Source organism: Morchella sextelata (assembly GCF_020137385.1).
Source record: "Morchella sextelata strain SCLS chromosome Unknown scls_8, whole genome shotgun sequence".
NCBI lineage: Eukaryota > Fungi > Ascomycota > Pezizomycetes > Pezizales > Morchellaceae > Morchella > Morchella sextelata.
The window spans coordinates 228,638-251,014 of record NW_025408623.1 but is presented as its reverse complement, the minus strand read 5'-3'; the positions used below and the strand labels follow the sequence as shown (position 1 = coordinate 251,014).

Sequence of the window (22,377 nt, the reverse complement as noted above, 5' to 3'; positions counted from 1 at the left end):
AAACCTAGACTACAAACATGATCTGCTCCCCCGAAATGGCTGTGTTGATGTTCCTATGTCGAACTAGATGTAGTTAAGCTTAAGTTTAGTAACAAGGAAAAAGTAAAAACCTGTTCGTATCCAGACTCGTATTCTGAGGCATCAGTAATTTCTTGAAGCGACTCGCTAACTCTATGGTGTGATGGTAGAGTGACCTCAGAAACATGATGCAGAATAAGCTTGAAATTAGCTGCAGGCCAATTGTCCCTTGTATGATGGATAAATATGTGGCTAGTGCGGAGCTTGAGCCCGGTATGAGCAGGGATATCTCCTTACCAACCTCCCCTAGGATGGTGTATGCGCCTTGTCCAGAGCGCAGCCCTATGATAGGGTTCCAAGCCTCAAAGTACTTCCCCTCCTCCGCGGACGTTAGGCTTAATTCGATTGAATGCAGCTATTGGCCATATTTTGTTGCACCACACCATATAAACTGGATCCCCTCGCCCGTTAAATTCTTGGACATCAAGCCTTCAACACTTCTCTATTCATCACCAAATACGATTTCTTGGTCTTCCACTCCAATTCTCAATCAGTCAACGAAGATTCATAACCCCATAACCCTAAAAATGCACTCCTTCACCATGACTACCTTCTTCCTCCTCCTCGTCGCCCTTCTCGCGACACCAATCCTCGGCGACTACGTCGAGCGTCGTGGCTACGACCAAAAGTTTGGTGAACTTGAACGCCGTACACCTACTCCTGCACGCAGGAGAGGTGGTAGCTCAGATTCTGATGATGATGGTATGTTATCATGATATGTAATAAATCTAATAAGTACTGACAGATTTGTTTTTCAAAAGCCACTGCAACTGAGTCTGCAAGTGCATCAGGGACCGCAAACTTCGCGCCCAACAACGTGATCAATCTTGCTGGCGCCGGTGCCGCGGCCTTGATAGCGGGTGCCGCCGTTGTTTTCTAAATAAGTGGTAACTTAACGCGCTCGGGACTGGGACTTGTTTAATGGGGACGCATCTTTTGTCTATTTTGTATTGTTTCTTTTGTTTCGGCTCGAATAGTATTTGTTTCCTATCTATCATGGTTAACTTCGTTCTTTTGTAATTTGCAACATAAGCTACATATAATGAGTACATAGACTTTTTTTTTTTTCTACTTACTGCGACTTATCTCTGTTGTTTCATACACAACGCTTAAGATGAATTCAAGCTTAGAGGTTGACTTCTGTGACTAAGACATTAACCACGTAGAGCGGCACTTAAATAATAGTCTGCAGGGCCTGAAATATCAAATTTCCGAAAGGTCAATCCCCGAAAGCCTCTCAAGCCACATTTGCACTTAAATTTGTGTAGTGGTTCTAGGAAAACCTAGTATGTACTACTGCCAAGTTCTCATCAAGAGATATCATGATCTCATAGGGCCCGGGGGATGCAACGCCTCCCTTGGAGTCGTGTATCGACTCGGGGATTGCCCTAGATCATCATACACAGTTGTCAATCTGATGTCGAACTGTTGGAGTGATCTTAAAAACTTGAATCCTCGGCGAGGTTGAACTTCAGGGAATGGAAGAGTGATCATTCATGAAGAACCTCATTTGGCCGTGTATGGCGGATTAAGCCTTCCATGACATGGGTCCAGGATCCAAGACAATCTATCTTCCTTGTAAGTGTGCACTGGCGTGAAATTATCCCATGAGTCATGACCCCCTGGTAGCGCAGTTGGCACTAATCTAACCTTCACCGATACATGGTAACACGTTGAGCCTGTACTGCGACGGAATTTAAGCAAGACAGATTTGTTGAGTTGAGACACCCCCACAAATATCGGTGAGCCCCACGATAGAATCATGCAGGGTCCCGGTATTATAAGTAAACCGAAGCCCATTGGGAGCCATCAGGAAAAAAACCTTAACTATACTGTTGTTTTGTGCTCCTCAAAGTTTATTCGAAATTATTGATAGGAGGATGGCGAGTCTCGAACAGGTATGTGGGCTCAAAGGCTTTCCATCTACCTGTTTTAACGAATTAAGTATCCAGCCGGTGAATCAATTCAGGAATCCTTGAGATGATACCCCATTGCAGTTCCTTGGCCCTAGTAGTCAGAACAAAAGACGATGACACAGTTCTTGGGGAGAATTTATATTAGTATCAAATAGGCGGAAAAGCAGCGGAAAGATCTACACATGTGTCGTTTGAAACGTCGATGACTGAATAAAGGATTAGCAGAAATTTTATTCCTGATTACGATGCACCGAATTTGTAGAGCCAAGACTGTTGATACCACCGGTTTGATGAAATATTCGTTGGAGGTTGATGGGTATGTTGAAATGCTGGTCGCTGGAGGTTGGCTATTCATGGTGATGATGAAGTAGATGAAAAGGATAAGGAGAAGAGAGGAGAGGAAAAGTAAAGGCTAAGAATACCTTTCAGACGAAACGCGTCATCAACCACCTTCCAAGCCACTAAGCTGCATGCCGAGTTCCCGTGCCCGTGCCCGCTCCCGTTCCCGTTCTCGCTAGAAATCAACCTTAAATGGTAGATCATGAGTGATAGGGTTTATCAGATGAAAATAATCACCTACAGTAACTGCCTATCAAATGGGCGAAAGGAACTTCAAAATTGCACCTACCCGGAATAGCCGTGCTAGCCGTTCGGCCCGGAAGAACACCAACCAAAGTTAAATATCTTGAACACTTCCAAGGCATCTAGTGGGTTTAAGGGAGGGGTTACATTTTTAGGAAAGAAGAAATTTTTTACGGCACCACTCAAGTCTCATGTGTTTGAAAATTGCAGATTGTCGTACGTACCTTTCACCGCTTTATATATATACTTATTTTCAGGATCTAGGACCAGCCTGGGCCTAAGGTTACATGTATATACATACTAGTGAGGAGCGGCCTCCGGCCGCATATAAAATTAAACATCAGTTCGAGGGACCGCTGATATCTAAATTTATAAAGGAAAGTATATAAAGATCCAGAAAACTCACAGCGCAGCTCTGTTTAGTGGTTCGAAATAAATATCAATTCCTCGCACGCAGTCGGGCCGCCTGCCACTGCGCGGCATGCTGGGCCCCTCCTTGCTCGCGTGAAGTGTTAGTTTCGGAAGAACTATTGATGGAAAGTATGAAGGTTTATAACCTTAATGGTCGGAGGGGCTATTATATATCATGACAGAACTCGTGGTTTGATGATTTGGAAAAACATGCCTGTCGTCTCCCTTAATACACTCGATCCCGGATCCTGGTGGAATCAGTTCCTTGTCTATCGACAGCTGTAGCCCACCGGACTATAGAGAAGGGGGGTAACTACAGGTAACCAGCCAATAGAACTTTCGTGATGACAGAGATACCTGACTATTCTATTTATAGATACTATAACTCGCTTGAATGGGCCATTTAAGGGACGATGAAAGCATTGATTTTTTTTGCGGGGGAAAGAGAAACTTCAAAAAAGAGAGTTGAGAGGATGGGCATTGGGAAACCATGGGAATATCTGTATTTCACTTCGTCACCACGATCGAAACTATATTGTCGATAAACTAAACCGGCCTTGTAAGTGCCTTTCTATAGTTTTTACGTCTTGAGCATAGCCTAGCTACATTAACGCCCGATATGGTTTTTTTATAAGCCTTATTTTGAGCTCTAAGACGTAGAAAAGCTTTAATTAAATAAGGCATATATCTCAAAAAAGCAAAAAATAAGCGTGTTTTGGGTAAAAGCATGATATTTGCTTAATATTACCACCAAATAAGGCTCTTTTAAGACCTTTAATAGTATTATGATTACCAAATAAATAAGCATTATGGAAATTCGTCAGGTTTAGCTGGGTTAGGGTTGGGCACTTAGCAAATATTAAACCGTGTTCTTCCATCTGTTCTTTAATACGTACCCTCGGCCCCTCTACCTCTCTATCACCTCCGTCCCCTCTACTCTCCTAGCACCACCCCCCCCCCCCCCCCCAATCTCCTAATCATCAAAAACATAGGCTAATCAGCGAATCTAGCAGCAGCAGCGCCGAACCAAGCACCAAATCGAGCACCGAATAGAGCACTAAATAGAGCATCAAATAGAGCAGCAAATCGAGCATCAAATAGAGCACCTAATCAAGCACCTAATCGAACACCTAATCGAGCACCTAGTCGAGCACCCAATTGAGTGAACTAGGTCAATAGGTAGGTAGGCAGGTAGGCAGGTAGGCAGGTAGGGGGTGTAGGCGGGGAGATAAATAGATTGTCTTAAATCAATGTACATATTAAATTCAGTATTAATAAAAACTTCATTTCCGAAATTCACTATGGCGAATAAGTGTAAAAGTATACCTATCAGGCTATCATGCTGATCTCACGAATAAACATTATTCAGCCTTATTTTTCAAAAATACCTTAAATAAGACTGATCAAGCCCGTTAAGCCTTAAATTATTTTAAGATTATCGAAACCATAGTCTAATAAGGACTTTAAAAAGAAATAAGAAAAAATCGTCAAAAAAGGCAAATATCATGCTTATTTAAGCCTAAAATAAGACTTAAAAAAAAACCCAGTTCGGGCGTTAAAGTAGAACTGAATATCGAATCGGCCCTTTAAGCTTGATTTACCTCTGGCAGTTACGTAAATGTATGCATGTATGCAAACGCATCGAGTCAACGCTTTGTGTTATGGAGACAATGTAGGCAAAGGGCACCGATTGTAAGAAAAGTGAGTGGTATTGTAAACTTTGCTTTTGGGAAAGACATCAATGAAGGTTTGAACGGCTGATTGGAAACATGCACAGCGTATCACTCGCTCGCTCCCTTTTTAACGTCACGTGTGGTTCAACACTTGAACTCTCCTAGGAACGGGTTGAAGCTCCTAACGTACGTCCTATTGAACAACCTCCTGCAGCTGGATCCACTCAGATCAACCATATCAACCAGCTTGATCAATTGAATACACATCGACCAACACTCCCCTCATCAACATCCTCCCCCACCATCACGAAACGTTTCCTCCACGTAGCAGTGGACATTGCGGCAAAAGCGCCCTCTCTCGGGTAATTAGCAATTGCCCGCTTGTAAGCCATATTACTTTCAAAAGACTGTACAAACACCTTCCCTCATGATCACAGCGAGCCGATTCTAAGAAATCTTCATATCACGATAGTTACGCCACTTTTTCACTGCCTCGCGGACAGTCTCCCTCTCCCCCTCAACCGACCTATGGTTCTTCTTGGCGGCAGAAAGCATCGTATGCCGAGCGAGTTCATGGGCTGTCACTCGATCAATATGTATATGCAGGGTCCTGAGCGAAGAAATAGGCGAGCATGGAGCCCAAAAGCTTGACTACAGGGGGCCAAGAGGCCTTACAGTTGACTCATATTCCAATTTCTAAATTGGAGGGGAAAGTCATGCATTCTACCCCTATATAGCTGTAGTTGACGTATCACTTTCTGATATATACTCGATGCTAAAGATTTAGTCCTTAAGTATTTCTCGGTCTACATCTGTGGGATGCTTTCTTTTTCAAGGAAGCCCAATGCGTTCAGGACCGGCTCTTGGCTGTAGGAATTTCTTTTTCTCTTGGAGATTGGAACTAGGGATCAACTGAAGGATTTACTTCAGTTCTCTGAGCCGCTATTACCCTATCCCTGCTAAGGCCGTCGCGAAATGCAACTGCATTTGGAAGCTGTGCTCAGTTTAGCGCTAGTCATATATACATACATGTATCCGTCCTATCATTGAGCTACTAGACACATACTTAGTACATGTAGGTCAATTTAAGCCCCTAATAATTGCAGCTTGAACTTTCGGGTTCTTATTGCCTGCCCCAGTACTAGAGACATCAACAGATTTAACGAGAACGAACATTACGGCATTCAGGAGAGCATATCTGCCATGTTGATATTTACCTTTCGACTTTCGACTTGGACTAACGGCTAGAGAAATATAGATTCACAACGTTATTCCCGTTAACGCGCTAGTAATGCAGTATTGATGTAGTATTCTTCTCGTAATACCGGTTCAATTCCGTATTCTGCACTAAATTCCGTGGTTCTATGGTAGTCATTTCACCCCGTTTTCTTTTGGGGGAAGGAATCCCGTAGGTGGAGGATCGACGCCGATTGTCACAGACCTGGACGTCTGTAATAACTTGTACCGGAATCTTCTAGGGTCTGGAACAGTTGGCGATATATGTACGTAATGATAGTCATACCATAACAGGTATGTCTTCCAATCCCCCCGAGAAAAGAGACACCCCGTTTCCTTCTTTTGGCATCTGCACCGGAATATATGTACTTGAATTACGGAGATCAATCTCTTGCGAAGAAAGTCGGTTGGTAAAGACGGAAAACGCCATAGGAGATGGTGGTTATCACGAAACTGGGTAGAGTTGGGTGTATATTGACTCCAGTAAGCAGTGGCTTTAGGGGTCTAGATTGATATTGAAGCTCGTGGATATTCTTGGATGATGGACCAATGCTGGAATGATTCTGGCATAGAGTATTGATACCTTACGGTAATAAGGGAGTTGAAAGATTAATGGACGATTAGCTCGGGGATGATTTATCACAAGACGGCAGAAATATTCGTTCTAGGGCTTTAAAAAGGCCACAACCCACGGTACGTGTCTTGATGTCTAATACTCAGCAGCAGCAGACTCGGCTACATATTTAAGCCATTAGTATCCATATCTTGACTTGAACAAAATCTTTTAAAAAAAAGGTCCCAAATATCACGTTATCTACCGCATTTTGACCACTCTTTACTCGATAGGTCGGCTCCAAAGTTCCGTGTAGAACAATATGTAGCCAGGACATCCAAAACGAGAGGGTTTCTAGTTAGATACGAGCCAGGATACATAGTACTGGTCTAAATGTAGCTTTTACGAATCAAGCAAAGTACTGCAGTCTAGCTAGAGTTACTATAATGCTCGTAGGTATTAATACTAACTCCTCCTCGAAGCAGCATTTCGCACCAAAGCTGTCAGGGCTAGGGTTGTTTCCAGGGTTAGGTCATGTTTTTTTAGTTGTGATGATTCGAATGGGATGATGTTTATCGTATCTCTCGGGATCGAGTGATCCAGGGAAATTTGGGGGAATTATATACTCGATCCTGGCGCTTTTACGATAATAATGGACCCCGGGGTTGAGATTTAGGATTCTATCAGTATTTGACCAAACTATTAAATGTCGATTTATCTCATCATGACAGGCACATCTAAGAGTTATGTCTTCTCCACTAAACCTCTTTGAGACACACTTCGCCAGCGAGCCACGGCGTTCGGTGCACATCGTAATAATGATACCCGCGTGCTGCCAGCCCGACAGGGTTATGCTTTGCGAGTTGCTGTTTACGGCATTCACAGGACGTCACTCGACCACTCACCTCTCTCCATCCCCACTATCTCAACTCCACAACACCCGCCCCACATCGACCACTATCACCAGATAGACCGCACTATACCCGCACACATCTAGCTACATCAAAAAAGAAACACCCTCTCACAATGGGTCCCCTCCCCGACCCCGACTCCCCCGCCGACATGACCGCCCACGGCCTCAACAACGCCCGCCCCCTCTTCCTGCAAACCACCCTCCTCGGTCGCCCCTCCATCACCGAATTCCTAACCCTCTTCTCCCTCCCCATCCCCTCCACCCTCCCCCCGCGCCTGGACATCCCCCTGGGCCTACCCTTCCCCACCTTCCTCACCCGCTTGCACACGCCCGCAACACCCATGCCCGAGCGCGTCCGGGCGTGGGACATCCGCATGCCCCTCCCGTGGCTCTACCCGCACAAACACCCCGACCCCCTCCTCCCGCCGCGCAAGATCTGGGCCACGCGCCTCACCCCCGGCCGCAACTTCCCGGAGACCGCAAGACTCGTCGAGGCGTTCCTGGAGCGCGTGGGGCTGCGCGGGTATTGCTGTCAGTTTAGAGGCACCACGCGGCGAGATGTGGATGTAGCGGTGGGGGCGTTTGGGCCTGCGGCGGTCGAGCCGACGGATCTGGGGAGGGGCGTGTATACGACTGAGAATCTGGGGCTGGCGCTGGCGTATGCGGGGGGAGGGCAGGGGGTGCTATGGGTGTTTATGGAGGGGGAGGGGGCGGCGGTGAAGGGTGGGTTGAGGGTGGGGAGGGTGGAGGGGAAGGAGTGGGAGTGGGTTGCGGGGGGGAGGCCGCGGGGCGCGGAGTATGTGCAGGATGTGGTGGTGGGGGCGGTGAGTGCGGATCGGGGGGCGGCGGGGATGCAGGGGTGTGCTGAGGGGAGGTGTAGGGTTGTGCCGTGGGTGGAGGGGGGGCCATGGATGTGTTGGAGAAGTAGGAAGGCGTGGAGGGTGTTGGCGAAGGGGCTGGCGGCGTTGGTGTATTTGGAGGAGGCGCCGGAGGTGGTGGAGTATGGGGGGTGGACGGTCGTGGAGTAGGGCGTGTTCTGACCCGACGACGACGACTAACTTAATAGTCTATAACGGGTGTAATCTATGAAAAGGAGCAAGCATGTAACTAGCTAGCATTAAATAAAGAATCATCATCATCCATCCTTTCTTTTAATTGTAGAATAGTTAGTTATCACGGCCGAGTGACCAACCATGACGCACCAAACCCCCCAGCACTGACCATAAACGACTCCGGATTATACTCAAATCGCCGATACACCATCGCAATATACCCAGACCCACCTAAATCGCGGTTTCCGACCGTTGTAGTGTGGATTCCGCATATAGACCATACCAAAGCCTGCAACAGGCCCGATCCGGCGCTGATCCAAACCACAGGTCCTCAGACTGGTGGGCCGGCTCCTCCAACTCCGCCCACCGACCCCCAAGTCCTCTAAACTCCTCTACAATCGAAGCTTCCCAGATGTACATAAAACAGAAACCGGCATGGATGGGCTCTAGATATATTTTCCCTAGCTTGCGAGTGACGGGTTATGAACGACGGCCGAGTGATTGGCCATGCATGTGGCGGTACGGTAGTTATCGTCATTAGCATATATATCTGGTTCGTCTGGGTTTACGGATGTAGGTCTGGCTTTAGGAACACAAACGGCCGGTTCGAAGTGTTTTTTGGGCCCAGGTTTGCCCATTTCGTGGTACAGGTTAAGGTTAAGGCTTATAAGAGGGTCTGAGACTAGCCTTCGAAGTGCATGCGTCCCTCTTCTATAGGAGTTGGGTTGTTGTGATTTGGATATGTCGGAAGCCGGCCTGGTTATCTATCTGTGTGGATTTGTGGGGTTTATACTGATCCACAGATCAGCGGTATAATCGCGCGAGGTCGGCCAGTCGGTAAAGCTTGTTCTGGGGAGGTTTGGAAACCCTTTTTTTTGTTTTGTAGAAACGGCCTTATTGATCATTACCAAGATGACTGGCCGGCGGCCTTGTGCGGTATCCCTTCATGTGGCGAGAGAAGATCATCTCTACTGTCAATGTATACATGTATATATTGACTCCACAAAACTGTGCCTTTTAAAGCTGATAACAGTACTCTTAGCAACTTCACCGTCCAGGTAGGTTCTACCCGTACTTTAGGCCAGCTTGAGCAAGAGACCTTAGCTCTATAAGCGCCGCGCCGCAGGTACATGTAGTGAATGGAATTCTCAGCTTAGTCCTGACTGGATTGTCCGTTAATAATCCGGACAACCCCCGCACTAAAGTAAGTCTACTCCCTCGGCCCGTTAGCTCCTCGGCTTGGAGGCGCGTATGTCGCCTGGTGTCCGCGGATCCGGCCGCCGGTGCGCGGGCTTGGGTTGCAGGCGGAAGCAACCCGTGCCGCGCGGCCGGGTGCGTACTTCTAGGACTCACTGGGGGCGGAATACTCGGGCCCGGGTCCTATAAGCCTAATCGTGCTCTGAATTTAGCTCTATCTCTGCAGTTGGATCTCGGGGTTTTAATTGAGCCGACGTTGATGATTTTCTTGGAGGCGTTTTACGCAGGAACGCGAGAAAGCTTAGTATCCTCCGCTCATTGCCTAGGGTACTGCGTGAGCCCAAGTATTTTTCACTAGGCTAGCTAGGCCTCAACCTTAGATTGGACAGTCTGGAGAATAGCAGCGGGGATTTCTGTGGTGGCCAAGATTTTTGATCTGATATTTATAGCCAGTGGTTGTTGGGGATTGATACCTTCTGTGTGGGCTATATAGCTGTTTGGTATATACGGCAGTATCGTCAGATTCCCGTCTGGGGCCGGTATGTCTGTATTCGCGCTAGAGAGTAGTAAGAATACTACATTTACTTTAGTTCTTGAGCGTTGTGGGTATGCCGGTTTCAATCGCTAAAAGATCAGCTTAGCTAAGCTTCTAAAGGTGGAAAGGAAAATTGGCACTTGCCTTACGATGCGGAAGAGTTCTGTAAGGCAGAAAGATCTCGAAAGATATTGCTAGCTCCTTTGAATGATTGGTATCTAGGTACAATTTATATACCTTTCTAACAGAATATATCGGGGTAAAGCTTCCATTTGACCCAGCTATATTGTATTTGCATGTTATATTACCCAACTCTATTCCTCTCGCAATGGCATGATTGGCTCCACCAGAACTTACCAGAAATAGCATAGAAACCCCCCGCCTCGAGCTCATCAAGATCGGTTTTGACAGGTCAAAGGGTGTCAAATCTACCCCGGTTTCTAGCCCATCCAGCAGAGCCCAATCCCAAACCGCCCCGAGTGATGTGCCGAGTGATTTTCCGTGACGACTACTCATCCATCCTCTCGTTTCGTTCCCTTTGTTATGCATAAACAGCGCCCTTGCCTGGGCATCACGTGACCCCGCAAAGTTTAGCCAAAAATAAACAGACGCCGTGGCTGCAGCATAAGCAAGGCCAGAACTCACGCATCGATCCACCCATCCAATTCAATCCCTCCCTCCCTCCCTCCATCCATCACATCCATCCAATCCAATCCATCTTCCATCCAGCCATCGGAGCTCTCTTCCCGCTCGCTTTCTCTCTTCTCAGCTTCTGTTTACACAGGAGTACGTACCGCGAGACGTGCAATAAAATAATATCCCCGTCTCCCGTAATAGATCGATCTCGTACTGTACCTACATACATACATCTTATCAGCCGCGAGGACCGAGAATAAAAAAGACAACATAAAGAGAAGAGGAGAGACAAAGCTAGTGCCCCCTCCTCGCCTCCCATAGAAAGCAACAGCAGCACGCACGGGAAGGTACACATACATACATACCTCCACCCACCCTCCCTCACAACCCCCTAAATAAACACCAACAACAAACAACCTAGCTAGGCCTTCAACAGCAATGGCTAATTACTTCTCCGGTATCCTCACCGCGACAAAGTCCCGCTACCAGTCCATCCGCGGCGACACCGATGACGGCGACACGGAGGATGATTCCCACCTTGCCCGCTGCCTTCGCACCTACTACCAGGAGAACGACAGGCCCATCCCCGACTGGCTCGGCGGTGGCCCCCCGCCCGCACAATCCCTCCGTCAGACCAACAAGATGCCGCCTCCCGGCCACAATCGGCAGGGTGTCAACGCGTCCCTTTCCGACATCTGGGACAACCCGCAGCCGCAACGGTTCCAGCAGCAGCCTCCCGGCGGCCCGCAGAGACACCCACAGCAGCCGAGTTTGTTCCCCGATGAGAGGAAGTCGTCAACGCCGGTGCAGGACGGACCCGGTGGGGCCGGAAAAGCGTTGACGAGTGCCCAGCAGAGGATCAAGGAGAGGTTGTGGGGTGGTAGGACGGCGAGCCCTCCGCCGCAGGGACAGTTCACGCCGCCGCCGGCGCCACAGAGTGTACAGATGCCGGGTGAGCATATGTTTGGCGGGGGCGCGCCGCCACCGAGGAGACAGGGTGGAGGTATGCCATGGGAGGACACCGAGTCGTACAACGGTGCACCGGGGGTGCCTGGGTATTATGGCGGTGGCAGCAGCGGGAGCGGTGGCAACTTGAGGAGGCCGCCGCAGGGAGGTAGCGGTGGTAGGGTAGGGATGCCTAGTGGTTCTGGGTTTCTGAGGGGACAGAGGGGCGGAGGATATTAGGTTGAGTCGTGATCTCATACCTCTCTTCTCTTCTTTACTTCTGTTCACGATTATTACTACTACTTCTTTTACTACTGCCACTACTATAGATTTTTCTTTTAAATATGCATATTGATTGATGAATTTTTGCTCTTTTTACTTTTCTTCTTTTCTTACTTTCTTTCTTCTTTGTTACTTCTTACTTCTTGTTTGTTTTTGCGTTCTATTCATGATAGGGCTCCACGATGGTTATGAGGAAAAGTTTGCATCTTCGAGCGACTTATTGTATTGCTGTGTTCTTTTTTTTTCTTCTTTCTCTTTTCATTTTTTCTTATTCTCCTTCATATCTGTAACTTTTCATCTTTGGGGAGGGGGGGATCGATACGGTGTTCTAATAACAATGGGCCGTTGGTTGGTGTATTTACGAATAAACATCTGTGCATTAGAACGTGTATGCTCAATTGATGACGATGAGATTAAGGACGTGCTTGGAGGGGTGTTTTGCAGTGGACCCCGCGTTTGAGGGATGCGGCAGGTATGGTGGTGCTGGGGGTCGCCTTGTCTGGTGTACCCATGATGGGGGAGATCCTAGTTGATGTAGGGTGTAGGTGCTGGGTTGGGGACGGTACCTACATGTACCTGTAAGTAGAGTAGTAAGGCCGGATATATGTGAGCGACTATATAGGGCGCAGGTACCTCCCGTTATCGGTCTTATCGGCGGCCGAGATCAAGCGGTAATGATAGCAGTGACAGTAAATACTAGTAGCCGTAAGCTTACGGGCTGGCTATTATTTTACGGAATAGGAAGTACCGGGCTTACCCCCAAGTGCAAGTCCTAGTGCCGAAATAATACTCATAGCTATCTATTATCATTACCCCTCCGCCCCACTCCGCAGAGCGGAGTACGTATCGCGATTATGAAACCCGTCAATGTGAAGATGCCCCCATAGAAAATCTGCACCCCGACTCCAGATCCCCACACTTGACGCGCATCCCTGCAAGCAACGCAGCTCGCACCTCAACACCCCGCCCAGCCACGTTCACGTGCCACGCTGCGTCGTCATCCCACACCCGATGATCTAAGTACCGCCACCCACCACCACCACCACCACCACCACCACCACCACCACCTTGACTACCTTCACCAGCGAAGGCGGCCATCACCCCTCCATACTCAACACGAAACCCACTTCATCCCTTCCTCCCCCCCTTTCCTTCCCCATATCCACAAGGAAAGGACAGTATGAGTTCCAGTAAGAAGAAGATGCCTGAATACACGCCGCCCGCGAGCCCCAGCGGGAGCTACTACGACCTGAGCGATAATGATGAGGAGGATTATAGCACGATCACGCATACGAGCTCGGGCAGGGGTGTGAAGCTTCTGTATAGCAAGTCAAAGGTCAGTCAGCCATATCTACAACCACTATAACCACCTCGTCCACTATCTACTATCACTACTACTACTATCTAGCTAGAGCTATGCTAACCATCCCAGGTCTACGTTCACCCCACCCCCTCCCAGCGCGACAACATCCCCGGCTTCATAGCCCTCCTGCAACAAAAGCCGCCCCCCTCCCTCCACTCCGAGACCAGCCCCGAATCCACCCCCTCATCCCTGCTTCTAACCTGGCTGCCCGAGTCCGCGCTCGGCGACGCCTACGACACATACGTCAAAGTCGACCTCATCGGCGACGAGTCCCCGCCGCGCACCTCGTACCTGGTCCCGCCGCCGCCCACCGGCACATCCCTCTCCAACTACGCCTTCGCCGTGCCCGTGTCGCAGATCTACAGCCTGCTCATCCGGCCGCCGAACCTGGGGTGGTGGTGGGGCAGCGTGGTGGTGAACACGCGCGGCGGGGACTCGTTTCCTGCGCTGTTCTTCCATGACAGTGAATGTGCGAGCACCATCGCGCAGAGCAAGAAGCGCGCAAAGGCGAACTTTGACCCGTTTGGGGAGGAGGGCGGGCTGTTCTGGGGTGGCGACGAGGTGCTGCGGTGGCTGAGGCGGTTTGTGAGGGTGGAGCGCAGCGAGGTGGAGAGGAGCGTGTATCTGGTGGATCCGAGTAAGGAGGACCTGACGAGCTTCATCCATAAGCCGATTGGCACGATTGGGGTGGATCGTGCGAATGAGGGGGGCAGCAGCAGCGGCGGTGCGGGGATGGACCCGCTGACGAAGGTGTGGAAGGAGGCAAGGTGGAGCTTCTTGGAAAGGTTTACCAGGGTAACGAGGTTCACGCGGCGGACGGCGGAGGAGATTCTGGAGAGTGGGGCGGTGCCGCCGGCGGTGAAGAGGCTGCTGAAGAACCCGGATGTCGTCAATCTGCAGGATGAGTTTGACTCTGCGCGGCTGTACCTCGCAAGGTGGGCCATGGGCATTGCGGAGCAGAGCGAGCGCGACCAGGGACGGGTTGTGTGGACGAACCGCGACGTCACGGAGCTCGAGGACTCGGCCGTCGGCGAGTTTGAGATCCTCGATATTGAGTCGGGGCAGGACTCGAAGCCGGTCACGCTGCAGGAGTGGAACCGCTGGCTGGACAGCACGGGGAGACTCATGGTCACGGAGATGGAGGTTAAGGAGCGCATCTTCCATGGCGGGATTGAGCCTGGCGCGGCCAGGAAGGAGATCTGGCTGTGGCTGCTGGATGTGTATCCGTGGGACAGCACGCGGGACGAGAGGATCGCGATCATGAATAGCAAGCGCGACGAGTACGTTCGGCTCAAAGGTAAGTGGTGGGACGATATTGACCGCCGTAACGGCGACGAGTACTGGCGCGACCAGAAGAATCGTATTGGTAACCCCTTTCCTCCCCCTTTATCATTTCCGTCCCCGGGATCATTGGCACTAACAACAGCCGTAGAAAAAGACGTTCACCGCACCGACCGCAACGCCCCCATCTTTGCCGGCGAAGACATCCCGCACCCAGACCCCGACTCGCCCTTCGCAGAGGTCGGCACAAACGTGCACATGGAGCAGATGAAAGACATGCTACTCACCTACAACGAGTACAACACCACCCTCGGCTACGTGCAAGGCATGTCGGACCTCCTCGCGCCCATCTACGCCGTCCTACAAGACGACGCCGCCGCCTTCTGGGCCTTCGTCGGCTTCATGACCCGCATGGAGCGCAACTTCCTGCGCGACCAAAGTGGCATGCGCGCGCAGCTCGTAACCCTCGACCACCTCGTGCAGCTCATGGACCCGCCGCTGTACGCACATCTGCAGAGCGCCGACTCGACGAACTTCTTCTTCTTCTTCCGCATGCTGCTCGTGTGGTACAAGCGCGAGTTTGCGTGGGACGACGTGCTGCGGCTGTGGGAGACGCTGTGGACGAGCTATCTGAGCAGCCAGTTCCATCTGTTTGTGGCGCTGGCGGTGCTGCAGAAGCATCGGGGGGTGATTATGGAGCATTTGATGCACTTTGATGAGGTGCTGAAGTATGTGAATGAGTTGAGTGGCACGATTGAGTTGGATATAGTGAGGGCGAGGGCGGAGAGCCTGTTTAGGAGGTTTCAGAGGACGGTGGAGGCCGTGGATAGAAAGGCGGGGGTGGTGCCGGCGCCGGGGACGGCCGTGAGGAGGAGGACGATTGGCGGTGCGGGGGCGTCTAGTTCGGCTGGAGCCAGTGGGAGTGGGAGCGGGGCGCAGGTGGCGGGTAAGGGGAAGGAGGTGAAGAATGAGGGGCCGGGAGTGGTCATTAGTCCTGAGTTGAGGGCGCTGTTGAGCAGAGAGGTGATTAGGCCTGATGTTCAGGCGGCGCCGACGACAACCGCAAATTAGTGCGTGTAGTAGTAGTAGAGTACTAGTAGTAGAGTAGCTTATCGTTTCTTATTTTTATTCTCTTCTCTTTTATCTTTTTTTATATCTTCTTTTTCTCTTTCTGGTTGTGGCTTTTTTTGGGAGGGGTGCGTTGGGGGTCGGTGGGATGGGTGGGGGGGGGGGGGGTGGGTGAATGGCTGGGTGGTTTGTTTATTGGCTTTTGGGGTACATTATATAGCATGATATGATCGACTGGTATGAATGAATGAATGAATTATATATCTATTGCAAGTACCTACTATTAGCTACTAAGCTTAATTAAGCTAGGTGATGGATTATCATGGGGGGCAGACCGATGGCCCGCATCGAAAAAGATGGAGGACTAAAGGTCTATAGATGGCCCGTTCTCTTTAGAATACGTGCTTGCTTGCGATTAAGGATACCGTGGATAGTATAGTATGCAAAGTAAGATTCGCTGATGTTAGGCTAAACACCCGGCCCGGACCGCTATTAAGGTGAGTTGGAGGAGGAGAGATTGGGGTGTTTTAGTATAGACGCAGCCGCGGCCCGCGGGTAGTGAATAGCTGTTATTGCAGTAGTTAGGTGTTCTTTTTATATACGAGGATCTGGTTTATGGCGGTACAAGTATCTCTGTTGGAGATAAAGTACGTAGTTTCAAGTGGGAGCCAAACTGCATGTATGGTTCCCCCAGCCTTAAAGGTAACATGAGAAAAATGCCAAGTCTGATAACTTTTCAACCACGATTGTTATTAAAAAATCCGTAATGATAGAAGGCTGGATACCGTGATGAAGAAGAGTTCTATCATTACGGATTTTTAATATCAATCGTGGTTGAAAAGTTATCAGAGACTTGGCATTTTTCTCATGTTACCTTTAAGGCTGGGGGAACCATACTTACTTGTCCTATTTGAATCCGTGATGGAAATGATTGCTTTTCATCTTTCATGTGAAGGGTTAGGGTTGGTGTTCTCTTGGCGTTCGAGCATCAGTCTTCTTAAGTATCAATTCAGGATGCTAGACGTTAACGTTAGAGAGCAGTGCAGTCGGTGTGCGTATTGCTCACACATATTGGGCGTTATCGGGGGTTCTTGGGAATGGGGAAGGGTATGAGGTGCCTTAAGTACCCATGATCCCAAGGAGATACTGTGCTTTTTTTTGTTATTTTGGGTGAATACGGGTGCCTCCGGGGACATTAATTTGCCCCGCCTCAAGGGTGTGTAGCTATGCTGTCTGGAATGTAAGAAATCTGAGGTTTGAAATTGATTTCTATCCTATAATGCCCATCGTTAATCTCTTATACCTAAGCACAGGCAAGGCAAGCTGATTAGCTCAGATTAGACTTCCGAGCCTACTTAATCCGCGTAAGTCGTCGATCTTGTTATTTATGAGCCAAGCTTAAGAGATTCATATGTAGTTGGACTCTATTTTATTGTGAGGGCGCCAGGTCATGCAGATGAGGGCCCGTACGTTCTCCGCAAACAACGATTCACGAACTCTTTTACAACCTAATATTACGAGAGAAAACATGCACATTATACATGTTGATTGAAATAATAAATAGATAAAGAGAATTAATTATATATAAACGATATTAATTACATACAAGAAAAACAAATGATCTATATACAAAATGGAAGAAAGAAAAAAAAGAAAAACCTACAAAAAAGAAACCCTAACCCACCAAAGAATGCTGCAACCGTAGCTTCGCGGTTCCCGTTTAAAAAAAGTTTTAAACGGGGAAACCGGTAAGAGGGCCATGTTCCCAGTTCAAAGGAGAACTGGGTGGACAGAGGGCCACGAGTTTGAAGCTGCAGCTGTTCTTACGCCGGCAAAAGAGGAGAAGAAAACTTCCCTCGTTTGCCAGCGCAAGAACGAAAGCATGCAAGCATAATTTCTAAAGGAGAGAGAGAAAGAGGCGAACTTTGAGCTGTATATATAGCTGGAGGAAGATTTTGCCAAGAGTAAATTGGCCACTCTTAGAGTACGTTAGGGTATGCGCAAAGGGTAGACATAAATGCCAAGTTGCGATAGCCTTATCATAGATAAGACAGACTGCTAAGCTGCGATAGGCTCAGCATAGATGGGACGGAGCGGTGAATGTCAAATGACAAGTGCATTGTCCGCTTTTTACTCAATTAAATTTATGGGCAGGATACAACCCTCGCCCGAATCTGGCTCCACAGGATGGGCCAGACTCAGAATTTGATAGCCAGGCCCACGCAACCCATAATTCAACCTGGCCATGGTAAGGTTGCCCCAGTATAGTACGGAGGACTACTATGACTAGCAATGCGTTGCTCAGTTAGCTTCCTTATAATGGAGCGAGTATTTTCATTTCCTGGAGGTCTCGGAGGCTCCTATTTACTAATGGAATAATATTTAGCCAAATTAGTTACACCATGGGAAGATATATTAGGAGCTCTTAGTTCTATATAATACAACCTTCCCCGACGGTATTGACAGGCCCGATACCACCCACTATCACAAGACAGTATCTCATCAATCGGTCTACCAATCGAAACATATATTACTGCATATACAGAGAGGTCCGCACTTCCACACGTTCTGCCGCGTCTGTAACTTACGTCTATATCTACAATGACCACGTCGAGCTTACAGAAAGATTAACCGTGAACTATTAGCGCCATGTTACTACGTCGTCCGTTTGCGTCATATACTATCACTCGTCATTGAAAGGCTAGGATACCTTAACTTGGGGATGCGGATTTCCGTTTTACAGAAATGAATTCACAAAGCGTTGTCTTGAATCTCCAAAGCCTCGTTAGCGTTGCCCTTGGTATGTGCCAATATGAAAAGGAAGACTCCGATTTCTGGGTCTGTCAAAAAGTTTATATCACCTGAACCGGCTAATTACTCGCAACTGCAACTTGACTCAGTGCGATTTTTTGCACTTTCAGATTAGAAAGTGGTGAGTTGTAACCGAATTACGTTCGTTTGCATGGGTCCAATTATTCACTGTTTATTTCGCGGCCCAAAGCCCACTCGAGTGATTGGTTATGATTCATTCCCGGTTAAATTTTTTTATCAGATTTTAGCTTAGCTCAATTCAACCTTAATATACATCCATAAAATTTCCCATATAAATCCCATCAAATCCAGCATAACATAAACAAAATAAAACACCGGCTTGAGCTTTCATACAAAAATCAACAATATGAAACAGAACACAAACATCAATGATATAATTTCATGCTCCCTGATACAGACCGAAGATTTATTTCTTCTCCCTCAGTCCGTAAGACCTGGTAGCGTAGTCACCATTGTAGACGATCAAGTCCTCGGGGCGGTAGTCGTGCTTTCCAGAAAGGTAGCTCTGGATGATGGCCTTGGTACCAGCAGCGTATCTCTTCTGAGCATCGATGGAGGTACCAGACATGTGGGGAACCATAGCGTTTCCGCCACCGAAGGGGTTCTTGGCGTAGCGCAGGGGGTGGTCCTTAGGGGCGGGCTGAGGGAACCAAACGTCACCACCGTATCCGCGGAGGTGTCCGCTGGTGAGGGCATCAGCGACGTCCTCCTTGACGACGATAGCACCACGGGCGGTGTTAACGAGCCATGAGCCCTTCTTCATCTTGGAGATGAGCTCCTTGTTGAAGAGACCCTTGGTGCTCTCGTGGAGAGGGCAGTTGATGGTGACAACGTCGCACTGGGCAACGAGCTCCTCAAGGGTGTTTACACGGCGGGCACCAAGAGCCTTCTCGAGCTCAGGAGACAGAGGCTACCAAATTGTCAGCTAGGTTTTTATACATCAGCGAGAAATACAAACCTGGTAATCGTAGTACAAGAGCTCCTTGCACTCAAATCCTTGAAGACGTCTCAAGACACGCTCTCCAATTCTGCCAACACCGACAGTTCCGACAACCTTGTCCTCAAGGTCATACTCGTCCTTGGCGACAGCGGCAACATCCCATTCACCGGCCTGGATCTGCTCGTGTGCAGGAACAAAGTTGCGGACAAGAGCGAGGATGGTCATGACAACGTGCTCAGCAACGGAGACAACGTTAGATCCAGTAACCTCAGCGACGGTGATACCGCCGTTGGTCTTGTTGGCAACATTGAGGTCGACGTGGTCAGACCCGATACCGGCGGTGACGGCAAGCTTGAGGTTCTTGGCCTTAGCAAGACGGTCGGCGGTCAAGTATCCAGGATGGAAACTACAAAAGATATCAGTTCCTATTCACCTCAAACTTAGCCATATAAAGGAAACTCACGGAGTTGTGATGATGATCTCAGCATCGACCAATTCACGCTCGAAGACAGAGTTGGGACCCTCCTTGTCGGAAGTGGTAATGAGAGTGTGACCCTGGTCCTCAAGCCATTTCCTCAAACCGAGCTCGTTCTCACTGGCTCCGAGAAGCTCAGGGACGTCCTTGGCGTGTTGACCACCCTGCGCTACAATCAGTTTCTGAACCAGAACACAAAATTTGGTGAATGACTTACGTCGTAGAGAACTGCGAGAACTTTGACCTGTGGATTGAAGGTTGCTGTTAGCGTACGAGCTCCAGAGATAGCTCCAAAAGCTGTTTTTCTAGCGGTTGTCGCTGAAAGGACTGAAGGACGGAGGAATTGTCGTCTCAAAAGAGAGGATGAAGAGCGTAGAGGAGCAGCAAATACCATGTTGAAAGATTTAGATGTAGTTGACTACTTGAAGCTGTGTGTAGCTATGAGAGTTGCGAGAGGAATGTCAGTACAGTTATATGAAGAAGCGGGGGAGCTGTTCGGCTATATGCTGATTTTCAGCGATGGGAATATAGGCAGAAGAAGCAATGCATGCGTACCGGTAATAGAAACGGGGAACGACCGGCAGGTTGTTCAAGACTGGATGATCTGATGCGTAGTAGGATCGATTCTAAATTGAATCGATGAGCTGATGAGATGAGTGTGTGAAAGTGATGAGTGATGCTGATGGTGATTTCAAAAGAATCCAGGCTTGTGGGCACTTTAAATACTTTACCAAAGAAACCCTGTCGATATCATACAAACACCAGCTATATCCTACGGAGAAGTGCGTTCCCGCTATTCACACCGTCTTACAAGAATAATTCTGTAAGCAATTCTAAGGTCATCATCACTAGCAAGACCCCTCAACTAGCGTAACCCACCACCTACGCCAGTACGGCAAATATCTCTCGGGGATACGTCGGGTCAGCTCAAGATGGTCTAGCGCTCGTGAGCTCTCTGGTGTGAAACTGCACCCTGGCTCCCCCGCATTTTTTATCGATAAGGTGCATCAGCCCTGACACCTTGGCACGGGTTGGCGGAAGTAGTTGCAGCACCCTTACCGGCTATCCGTTCAGCAATGGCGCAACGAAACCCTTACCAGCGGAACAAGATGGACAAACTCCCGGGTACACGTCGGGAGACAAACATCTGGCGGCAATCCCCTCTCTCGCCCCACTAAAGGAATGTCTGGGACTTCTACAAGGCGATGCCCTCTTTGGAGTTTGCCTTGAATTTACTATCTGTCCTTTCCCTCTCCAATTCAGTGACACCATACACGAATGTATGGTGTGAGGAGCTTGAGAAAACCGACCAATTGATGCGCACAAACCGGAACCTCTCTTTGAGAAGCCCAAAGGTGGCACATCTTGTAGCGTCAGCAAAGAAATGTCCTCACATAGTGGATACACCAATCGTCTCAGCATCTCGCGCCATACTCTTGTAAAGAACCAGTTACCTATCATCTTCAAAATTAACACAGTTTTGGGAAGTCTTCCGTCGCACGTTAACAATAACATTAGCTAACATATTGAGCTACTTCTTCTATCTTCAATTCACTAGCACCAGCGCGCGTGTCGACCTCACGATGTTGTCGGGGAGTTAGGCAAGTAGCGCGGCTCAAGAAAATTGCACTGAAAGTTGCCCTTTCACTCAGTTGTTCCGATGGTTGTGGTTTTAGCTTCGTCGGCAGCCTCGGAATCAGGTATCGCAATCGTGGTTGTTCCGTTCCGGCAAGCTACGCCCGATGTGGGCGCGGGATCCAGGGGATCTTCCCCACAGTGACGACAACGATACCGAAATATGCCGAGAAATCGCTCAGGATCATGACAAGTCACTCATAAATAGCAATTGGACTTGAAATTGACTGTTCGTTGCTTTGGAATCACCATTGGAAGGGGGTTTTCGGGTTTGCGGCGGCGTTGACGTTCCTACCGAACATGCAACACGTAAAGTGCAATGCGCCATAATCAAAAAACACTCGGGCTCTAAGTGTATCCTGCGATAATTGAATCAATTATTAGCTACACTGGTAGCTCTAACTTGGATAAATTTCCTCTATGAAGAACAATTATCGAAGGAGGCGTGTTCGGGGACTTCGGAATCGTAAGGCTAGAGTCTGATTAGTAGGAACAAGAGCAACAAGCTCCGTAATTGCCTATCCCCACCATCAAACTCCGATGACAACAGTTCTGTAAATCTTGATATGCAGGATACACCTTGCTACAATCTTAGCTAGACTGTTCCGTGTGCCTGTGCAGTTTATGTTTGCCAAGGATCCATGCGGCTTCGGGAGCTAGCCGTTTGCCAAGCAGGGGACTGTTAACATTACGAGCAATGAAGCGTCAGATTGCCTTTCGTCTAGTTGTGATGACACTGATAGACGGATATCGTAGTCTACTTATCTCTATACC

The 22,377-nt window shown here is 48.8% G+C and overlaps 7 protein-coding genes across 7 annotated transcripts; 4 read left to right on the top strand and 3 right to left on the bottom strand.

Annotated features, from left to right (window-relative positions):
* Positions 1-605: 605 nt before the first annotated feature.
* On the top strand, positions 606-958 carry H6S33_012301 (uncharacterized protein; the record flags this gene model as incomplete). Its single annotated transcript, XM_044844103.1, has 2 exons — positions 606-780; positions 840-958. The coding sequence occupies 2 exons, from the start codon at positions 606-608 to the stop codon at positions 956-958; spliced, it is 294 nt and encodes a 97-aa protein (XP_044694950.1).
* A 6,517-nt stretch (positions 959-7,475) lies between these two features.
* On the top strand, positions 7,476-8,390 carry H6S33_012300 (uncharacterized protein; the record flags this gene model as incomplete). The annotated part of the gene is made up of 1 exon (XM_044844102.1): positions 7,476-8,390. One exon carries the CDS (start codon positions 7,476-7,478, stop codon positions 8,388-8,390), a length of 915 nt encoding a protein of 304 aa, XP_044694949.1.
* Positions 8,391-11,220: 2,830 nt separating this feature from the next.
* Positions 11,221-11,967, top strand: H6S33_012299 (uncharacterized protein; the record flags this gene model as incomplete). The annotated part of the gene is made up of 1 exon (XM_044844101.1): positions 11,221-11,967. The coding sequence occupies one exon, from the start codon at positions 11,221-11,223 to the stop codon at positions 11,965-11,967; it is 747 nt and encodes a 248-aa protein (XP_044694948.1).
* Positions 11,968-12,873: 906 nt separating this feature from the next.
* Positions 12,874-13,107, bottom strand: H6S33_012298 (uncharacterized protein; the record flags this gene model as incomplete). The annotated part of the gene is made up of 1 exon (XM_044844100.1): positions 12,874-13,107. One exon carries the CDS (start codon positions 13,105-13,107, stop codon positions 12,874-12,876), a length of 234 nt encoding a protein of 77 aa, XP_044694947.1.
* Positions 13,108-13,189: 82 nt separating this feature from the next.
* Positions 13,190-15,724, top strand: H6S33_012297 (uncharacterized protein; the record flags this gene model as incomplete). The annotated part of the gene is made up of 3 exons (XM_044844099.1): positions 13,190-13,345; positions 13,442-14,738; positions 14,805-15,724. The coding sequence occupies 3 exons, from the start codon at positions 13,190-13,192 to the stop codon at positions 15,722-15,724; spliced, it is 2,373 nt and encodes a 790-aa protein (XP_044694946.1).
* A 3,235-nt stretch (positions 15,725-18,959) lies between these two features.
* H6S33_012296 (uncharacterized protein) lies at positions 18,960-20,362 on the bottom strand (the record flags this gene model as incomplete). The annotated part of the gene is made up of 5 exons (XM_044844098.1): positions 18,960-19,463; positions 19,512-19,899; positions 19,957-20,132; positions 20,186-20,212; positions 20,360-20,362. The coding sequence occupies 5 exons, from the start codon at positions 20,360-20,362 to the stop codon at positions 18,960-18,962; spliced, it is 1,098 nt and encodes a 365-aa protein (XP_044694945.1).
* Positions 20,363-21,163: 801 nt separating this feature from the next.
* On the bottom strand, positions 21,164-21,493 carry H6S33_012295 (uncharacterized protein; the record flags this gene model as incomplete). Its single annotated transcript, XM_044844097.1, has 2 exons — positions 21,164-21,332; positions 21,423-21,493. The coding sequence occupies 2 exons, from the start codon at positions 21,491-21,493 to the stop codon at positions 21,164-21,166; spliced, it is 240 nt and encodes a 79-aa protein (XP_044694944.1).
* Between the last annotated feature and the right edge of the window lie 884 nt (positions 21,494-22,377).